Source organism: Cicer arietinum, chromosome 3 (genome assembly GCF_000331145.2).
Source record: "Cicer arietinum cultivar CDC Frontier isolate Library 1 chromosome 3, Cicar.CDCFrontier_v2.0, whole genome shotgun sequence".
In the NCBI taxonomy this organism is placed as follows: Eukaryota; Viridiplantae; Streptophyta; class Magnoliopsida; order Fabales; family Fabaceae; genus Cicer; species Cicer arietinum.
The window spans coordinates 64,551,000-64,560,804 of NC_021162.2; the positions used below are offsets into that span (position 1 = coordinate 64,551,000).

The 9,805-nt window shown below is 28.9% G+C and overlaps 1 protein-coding gene across 1 annotated transcript; it reads left to right on the top strand.

The window, feature by feature from the left end:
- The first annotated feature begins 937 nt into the window (after positions 1-937).
- On the top strand, positions 938-4,175 carry LOC101500308 (uncharacterized). The gene is made up of 4 exons (XM_004493080.4): positions 938-1,732; positions 2,261-2,383; positions 3,611-3,830; positions 3,929-4,175. Coding segments are annotated over exons 1-4 (918 nt in total). The 5' UTR covers positions 938-1,159; the 3' UTR covers positions 3,931-4,175.
- The last annotated feature ends 5,630 nt before the right edge of the window (positions 4,176-9,805 follow it).

Sequence of the window (9,805 nt, forward strand, 5' to 3'; positions counted from 1 at the left end):
GTGTTTTTAATTTTTCAATTATTACTATTTTTATTTTAAAATAAATAAAATTCATTTTTCTGGAAAAAGAAAAAATTATTCCACAATTAAAACTGTTAGATTTAAACTGAAAAACTCGTATTAATTGATCTATGTTCTAACTACTCAACAGATCTTTTGTAAAAAAGAATATATACAAGTGATGTATCATTAATTTATGTGGACACACAAAGACTATGAAATTAAGAAAATATAGGATAGACATGTATTAACAAAAGAACAAGAAATAAAGAAAGTTACGTGATATATTGGCAATGTAATAAAAAAAGAAATAAAAAGAAAATAAAATTTTAATTATTTATGTGAAAGTTGTTTTAAAATAGATTGTCTAAAGGATATTTTGTTTCGTTAAAGAATAATTTATTTTAAAGATCAACAATGTGTAGTAGGTTGTAGAGAAGTTGAAATACTCTATCATTTATTTTATTGGTGTGTCATCTTTTTGGATCTGTGTGATACAATATTTTGAATTAATTTGGATTATTAGGTGTATTTTTTATGCAATCAATCATGCTAACCAATTTGATATCTTTTTTCATGCGGTCGTATAATGTGTCAAATAATTAATTTAGTTTTGTTTGTATAGACGATTTAAAAATTAAAAAAACGATTTTTCTTTAACATATTTTGAATACAAATTTTATTATTGACTAGATTAAACTTTTTATATAAAGATATGTAAAAAAAATTTATTATAAGTATAATTAATGATACTCTCACTCTTGATGTATATAAGATGTGCTTAATTATTTTATTTGAATAATTTAGTTTGTATTTTGAATTTTTGTTTAATTGTATAATAAAAAATTGTAATTTTTGTTTGATTTTGTATTTAAAATGTTTTTATAATGTATTTATTTTTGATTTATTAAAAAGATAAATGAGTATAGAAAAATGAAGGTTTAGATAGAGAGAAGGTTTATCTATACAAAGTTAAGAAAGTCCAAATTAATGGTGATTGGTCCAGCCTATAGTATTTGATTTAATCGTCGACATATTTTATATATAAAAAAAGAAAAAGAAAAAGAAAACTAAGCTTGAGCAGTAAGCAGAAGGAAAAGCAGGGTTTTAATTTCTCCCTAGTCCAATCCAGTAAGAATCAAAAGAAAGATCAGAAAAAATGGAGTGGAATGATGGTCATAATCATAATAACTCTTCTAACGTAACCCACACTCACCACCACCACCGTAGAAACGAAGACGAAGAATACCCTCCACCTGGAAACAACAACAACTTCTCTCCTTTCAACAACCACCACCAACAACCACCCATCTACACCGACTCATACCCACCGCCACAAGAAACACAAGTCTTCCACTCATCTCACGTCTCATCAGGACACGTGTCCCATGACAACTACAATCACTCACCCCCTCATCATCAACAACCTGCCTTCACTCCCAACTACGGATACGCACCTCCACCCCCATCCGCACCTCATCACACCTCCCCTCCATTCTCAAACACTTCCGTCCACCACGTTTCTCATGAAATCCACGATCCTCATTTTCCTACCACCGCTGTTCACCATGTCGACCATCAGGTTAACACTGCTCCTTATCCTCCTCCTCCTACTCTCTCCTCCAACAAACCAACTTTCAAGGTTGTCACCAAAGCTTCCCCAAATTACTCGCTCACCATCCGTCGCGGCGATGTTGTTCTCGCACCTTCCGATCCCACCGATCAGTATCAGGTAACATCTTTCACCTTCAAAATCTCTTTTTCTTTTTTTAGTAAAAAAAAAAATACCATTTTAGTTTTTTAGGGGAAATAAATTGTGAAAATATTTTTCTCCCTCACAAAAAATTAATTTGTAAATAGTCTCTCAAAATTATTAATATAATGGCCAAACATTATATTGAAATTACAAATACATTTGGACTGAATTGGTCAACGAAAAACATATTTGAGGACTTAATTGACTAACTAGAAGCGCATATGAGGATTAAAATGACTAACAAAAGATATAGTTAGGGATATTTTTGTTATTTTGATACATTTAAGGACTATTGTGACATCCCCTCGCATATAATAATTGAGGGACTAATGTGTCCTGATTTTGTTACTATGAGGAACTGTTTTACATAAATTGAGTTATGTAGTTTTTGTTAAGGAGTAGAAGGAGACTTTAAGGTGTATTGTATCTTGTGGTTTTTTATTTCATTTGTTTTTGTTTTTGTACTTGTGATTGATTTATGCTTTTGTATTTGTGTTGTTGCAGCATTGGTACAAGGATGAGAAGTGGAGTACTAGGGTGAAGGATAAAGAGGGTTGTCATGCTTTTTCTCTTGTCAACAAGGTCACTGGGGAGGCAATTAAGCATTCCATTGGTAGTAGCCATCCAGTAAGATATATCTTTCTCAAATTGCACTCAATACTTCATTTTATTGCAAAGTTTAACCCTTTTTTTGGAGTTTGAATCTTCATTCTGCATCAAATATCATATTAGGTTAATGTTTGCTGTGCTGATTGTTGATTATTGAATTAGAATTATTAATATATCAAGAATCAAGATTTTTTAAGAAAATGTCGATTTTTAATGTCCACATTAATCAATCATATTTGACCACAATTCTCTGAAATATCTAGGACCGGAGACGCAAATGAAACCAAAATTTAAAACCTTGTGAAGAATGTGAAATTTTCATCTTTAGAATGTAGAAGTGTCAATTGTTTTTTCTCCGTGAACTTTGGTCTTTGTGCAATTCAGTTGTTTCGGACATGAAGGCAAGTAGGCAAACCAAGGATGTTATGTTTTTTGCCTTTTATTTCAACACTATAGGTGAAAACTGATAGAATTTGGAGTGTGCCGTCTGTTGCTTACAGCCAGTGTTGGTGGTGGACATCCCTTCACAAACTGGCTATGGTGGTTGTAAGGAATCCACCACGCCATTCCTCCCTTTAACAACACTGCAGCTAGTGGCTTCTGATTTGTAATGTTGGTGTTTAATAACTTTCGCAACTGTGCTGGCTTTTCTGTATGACAAAATAAAATGGTAAAATCTACCCTGTCCCTTGGGGACCTTTTCTAAATAACTTAATTATGAGGTTCTTGGAACTTGATGCTTTTCAAACAAAGTTGTATGTGTTGTGTTGTTCTGGTGTCTAAATTACCAAACTGTTTGCATTTGGATGAGTACATCCTGTTAGTCTTACATAACCTTTTACTGTATTACTTTTGTCTATTTTCATTCCACAAAAATTTTAATAATAAGTTCGAACTTAAAAGTATCATCAAGGTTAAAGCAAGCCGGGTTTTGGGATGATGCCTTTTAGAGGACTTTCCGACCCTTGGTAATTCATCTTTAAGCTCTTGCTTGAGCACATGGCATGTTTGGTTATTGGAATGGGACAAGACAACATTTCCATCCCTAAATATTTTTATACCAAGAAAAAACAAGCATAATGTGTTTTCATGGAAGGAAACAATTTGATAGAAGTAATGATCCTTTGGTTGGAAGTAATTAGCAATGTTATATTGCATCATTTTTCCCAAATCCTACCCTCATTTCCTTTCCGTCCTGTTTAGTAATCTGTCGTTTACATGAGAATTTTGATTAATTCTATGTAGGTTCGGCTGGTCCGTTACAATCCAGACTATCTTGATCAGTCTATTCTGTGGTCTGAGAGCAGGGACATCTGTGGTGGCTTCAGAGCTGTAAGGATGGTCAACAATATTCAACTTAACATGGATGCCTTTCACGGCAATGAAGGTGTACATGATGGCACTACTGTTGTCCTCTGGGAGTGGAACAGTGGTGATAACCAGCAGTGGAAGATCTTGCCCTACTGTAAGTTTTCTATCCATTTCATAAATCAAATTCCTCAACAATTGGCAAATCATTTTTCACGTTTAACTGACTCTTCTTTTCAATTTTGGTAAATGCAGGAGTATAATTGAAGGCAGTGTCGATGAGTTTGATGATTCATTATCTCTTTATCTATAAGTTGAGAGGACTATTGTATCTTTTGTGTGAGTCGTTTGTGTCTATTTGTTTAACTTGCATGTGTTTCAACATTTATAAATGGTTTGCAGTTCAGGTATTGGTACCATGCAACCAGTTATTGGAAGTGTACTTTGAGACAGTTTGTCGGACAAAATATTGGGTTTAGCATAGTCCTGATATTTACTTCTAGATCTGGTGTGAATTTGTGTTTTTTTGGATTTAATGCTTCATATCGCACCAACACTTTAAGTAGGCCAAATCCTTTCGACACATTTTAACAGGGCGTATAACAGTGATACTTTTACTGGTTTTTAATGAGTTAGATTGCACCAACACTTTGAATGGTAGGGGGTTAGGATTACATTATTTGAGGATTGAGGGGTAGAGGGTTACAATTAAGGGTGTTCATGGTCTGAAAATTAAACTGAATTGAACCGCATTAATGGTTTAGTTCAGTCAATTAAAACCACTTTCATTGAAACTGATTAATTTTCAAATCGGTTTAATATTTTGAACCGGTTTTGAATCAGTTTTTCAGTAAATTTTTAAAATATTGGTTTTAAAAATTATTAAACTCTAAAAAAGTTGACAACTCTTTTACCAAAAGAATTACATCATCTTATGTTTTATTCCTTATATTCTGATGTGATGTGATGCATTTTTAGGCTAATGGGACTTATCTTAATCACCTAACACTTGAATTGTGAAACTGCTAAATCTGAATACTGTGAAAACAATGTATCTGTTTAAATTTCATGTATGATTTTTTTTTTACAAATCTCATACGATAGATTGATAAAAGAACCAATATGCAATATTGTTGTTTGATAATAGAATAATACAAGAATCTATATGGATTGTTGCTACAGAAAATATTCCATATCATATGGAAGTGAATTGTCTTGATGAAACCGAAACTTGGTCTTGTAGTTTTGTTTTGTTGCTAATACAGGGATTGGATGCTAAGTGATAACAATAACGGGGAGAGAAAGATTTGAGGTTAAAAAAGTTTTAAGATGATTAAATTGATTTTTTAATTAAATTTGAATAATTAATTTATTTTAAATTTGTGATTCAGTTCATGAATCATTTAATTAGGTTGCATTATTTTGGTGTAGTGCAGTTCCGGTTCAATTAATCATATGTTTTTCATACTCCTTGTTATCATAAAACCTGTTGTTTTGCAGATGCAAGCAACATTAGAGTAGGTTTTCCAATTTGGAGAAAGTAAATGAAGAAGATACAAATGGCTTTTAAAAATATATTTCAAGTTCGGCTATTTCTCCAAATAAAGATGTGGGTCATTAAATCAAAGAAGCCCAATTTAATTATCTTCACTTTTTTAGTCTATTATTTTCATATTTAGCTGATAAAATAGATTTTGCTTCTCTCAATGATTTAAAACTAGTGACTAAATAATGACTTTGGCACCATTGTCTTTTAAATGTATTAAAATTATACAAAATTAATAAGTGTTTTAGTATATTTAATGACTATAGTGACATGGGCATGCACATTCAAAGGCAATTTTTTTTTACAATATATCTACTATTTATCTACTTACTTTCACCTTTCTAAAGCACATAAAAAGACTATTTTATCTTTTTTTACCTCTATTATTTGTTAGTTAAAATTTTTGAAATTATTTAATTTCGACAAGTTCAAATTTTCAATTTTTTTGAAAGAATTATAGAAAAATTGTATTTTGAAAGTTTTGTTTTCATCTAAATTTTTATTTTTTATTTTATTTTAAAAAATTACATTTCAGAAGTTTAAATTTATTCAAAATTTTGAATTCTTTTTACACTTTTCTAAAATTTTGATTATCAAGTAATAGTAGGGAGTAAAATAGTATTTTATATGCTTTGAAGGGATAGAAGGTAAAGGTGGGTGTTAGATTTCTCATTATACACCCACACTTGCGAATGCACAAGCGGCTAATCACCTTATGTTATTCTTAAAAGGGTGGTTGGTTGAGGTGTAATGGGTAAAGAGAGAGTGATGCACGGATAAGTTAGAAAGAAAAAATAAAATTCTATTGATTGATTTTGAAGAGAGAACAAAATTAGTGGTTTTCACCACTTTTTGTAGTCTCTGTCTCCAAATCAGGGAAAAAAGAGAAGATAAATTGTAATTTATTAATTAGTTACCATTTATAGCCCTAATTATTTGCAATTCATAGTTATCTTTTTAAAGATAACTTTGTACTTTTAAAATAAATATTTCTCTCTTTTTTATTTTTCTTAAATTTCTCCTATATCACATAACACATCAAATCTTTTTTTTTTCTCACTTATTTTCTTCTTCTTCTCGTACTCTCTTTTTTTTTTTTTTTTTTTTTTTTTTTTTTTCTCTTCTCCCTTTTTTTTCAAAAATTTCTCCTATATCACATAACACATCAAATCTTTTTTTTTTCTCACTTATTTTCTTCTTCTTCTCGTACTCTCTTTTTTTTTTTTTTTTTTTTTTTTTTTTTTTTTTTTTTTTTTTTTTTTTTTTTTTTTTTTTTTTTTTTTTTTTTTGTCTTTTCAGCTTCTCACTTTCTCTTCAGAATCAATCATATCTTAAATAAATGATAGAATTTGATTTATTTAAATATAATATATAAACAATATATTATAACTCATTAAAATGAAGTGATATAGTAAAATATCCTCCTTTTTTCTTAATTATATACTAATATATTAGAGAAACTCTCACACGAAAAAAATATAAACTTTCTTAATTAAATTTATATTAATGAGATAGCAAAGTACTATTTTTCATTGAGAGAAATGCATCTCAACAACCATCTTCATTTTGACAATACGTCATCTACCATCTCAAGCTCCAACAGAGTTGTATAATTTATGTACTTTTTTACTCAAATTGAATAATTTATCTAGAAAATTAAAAAACGCAATCAAAATATGGTGAGAAATCCTAATCACTCAACCAATGACACATAACAAAGTTAACATAGAGATTCACAAAAAAAGTAACGAAAATGACAAAATTAACTAATGGTAATAAAGTTAAGGAGAATAAAATCAAAAGAAAAAAAAATAAAGGAATAAAGTAAAACATAAATAAATTAATAGATCAAATGTGTCATTTAACTTAATTTATCTATATTTTATGTACTGAATTATTTAAATATCATAAAATATGTGTTCATGTTCAACGATTCAGTTTCCTCTTGAAATAAAATCTTTACTTAATTTTGTTGTGATAAAATCTTGAAGCGTGAAAAGTGTCTTTATGATATTATTTAAGAAACAAAATAATAAGTTTGTATAAAAAATTGGTGTATTGATTACATTGGCAGACATCAACTTGTATTTTTAAGACACGTTTTCCTTCTACTGACTTCTAAATAATTTCTTTATGACACTCATTACCAAAACATTTTGTCGTATTTCTTAACATTTGTATAACAACCTTAAACACTTTGTGTTTGAAACAGAAGAGTACATACTTTTGAAAGAGATTTGAATTAGAATCCAACAAAAAGAGTAAGACCCTGGAAACTGCAAAAGCAACAATAAGGCCCACCGCAGCCCAAACCAGCTAAGTAGAGTATCCAATAACAGAAGAAACAAATCCAAACACCAAATCTAAACAAATTTCACATTATTGACAAAACAAAATCACATTATTTAATTATATGGCCCATCTAATAATGTGTTTGTTGACTTTATTCGACTTACTTACGTCCTTGATGTGTGACAAATGAGTTCTATTAAATTGGGGTTAGCATATTGATGGACAACCCTTATATCAATGATTATTTGTTCAGTTGATAAGAAATTGATACATGCTCTTTAAAAAAATATAGTCAGACACAATTGTTTTTTCCAAAAAACTTCTATTGTATATACTGATTCAATTGGTTTATGAGCCTTCTTCATATATATCTCTTGTATTTATCATGAATTGATTTGAAATAAATATTTCCTTTTGAAGATTTGAGCACCTTAAATGTATAATGTAGAATGCGCATCCACTACACTTGGCAATTAAATGTCCCTTTAATGGTTAAATTATACCTCTATGTGTATGGAAAAAGTCATTTTGGAAGAGACAATACCCACTTGTTTGATCACTATATATCTTAGGAAGGATTAATCTCCCAATTGAAAAATATTCATGGATTTTTTAATTTTCTCCTAAAAAATTAAGTAAAATATGTCCACTATGACTCATGGAATATTGTTTTAATTTGTACCTAGCTTTATATTGATATATTATTTTAATGGGATATTGTATCCTTTGGCCTTAAGAATAGTCATGAGGGCCTAACAAATAATTTAAGGTGAAATGTCCGCATTTTACTTTTCTTGATATAAAAAAATTATAGAGTGGATTACTTTGATAGATGAATCACAATAAATAACTATGTAAATAATCCTAAAAAGTTATTTAATAATTAATAGTATCTATCAAAACTAGAAGTTCTCTTCGTTTTAACTAATAAAGTTATGTTGAAAAACAAATATTAAAGCAGGAAAATTCTACTCAAACTTATTTTTCTTTGTTTTTGTCGAAAATGGACCTACCATAATACTATCTCATTTTAACAACAATAATGATTATTATTTGTTAAGTTATATTTTCAAGAGATGACATAGGTTGTCATTAATATTTTGAGTAATTTTTAATTGTGAATCCCTAATAAAATTACTCTTAATTTATGAAACACTCACCACTAAAAAAAAGGATACGATTTTTAGATTTAAAGTGTCAATTTATAACTACCGAAGGTAATTTAAATATCTCTAATTTATATTATATTACTTTTATTTCAAATATAAACAAAAATATTACTAAAAAAAATAATTTATATAATTTAAAATTTAAACTAAATATATCAATTCAATTTAAACTTTAATATATTTTAATTTGAGAAGTTATATCATCTACTAAAATGCATCCACTTCCTTTACACGAGACAACCTTTTCAAATCTCACTTAATATTTTTTAGGATTCATAAACTTTGAAATACTCTAGTCAAAGGAGACCCACTTGCTTTTAACGGGTAATACGTGGATCATTGCTGGCAAACCTTGGTAAACTATATACTAGCATCTACTACTAATTTACTATAGTTGCGAACGTGTGTCATTAGTGATCACATTCTTGTTAGTCAATTAACAATTTTAGTAAAATGTTTTTCTAATACAATATATTTTTATTATTAAAAAATATTGTTGGAACATAAAATATTTTAGTGTGTGAATTTAAAATTTATTGAAGTTTAATATTGAAATTTTTTTCATTAATTTTCAACTCTATAAATACTAAAGTCTTACATTGAATATTTAACGTATGTATATTTGTTTTCGATTAAAAGTGTCAAATTCTTGTTAAAAACACAACAAAATTAGATGTATTTCTTAATTTTCTCTTTTCTCTTTCGTCTGCTCGATACACTTTTAAGCCACTTCTTCCCTTTCTTTTCGTCCCTTCAATTATTGAATGATCATAATATCATTATCCTTTCAGAGTGGTTTCTATGTCATAGTCCAGTTTATTTTTTAGTGGGCCTAATACCACTATCCTATAGAGGTTTTTGTATCGTAGTTCTTCCGTTCTTTGCACAATTTGAGCAGTGTTGGAAAACGATCTAATTTGCGACTCAATCCAGTAATATTTTTGATGGGTAAAATTTATTTTTGAATCAGTTTTTCGAAACTCAAAAACAACAAAAATTTATGAGTAAAGAATATGAGTTATCACAAAAAATAAAATATAAAAAGAAAGTGTGAGTCTTACTATTTGGTTAGGTAGACATAGAATTTTCTCAATGATAAAAAGTGTGTTTATTTGTCCAAAATAA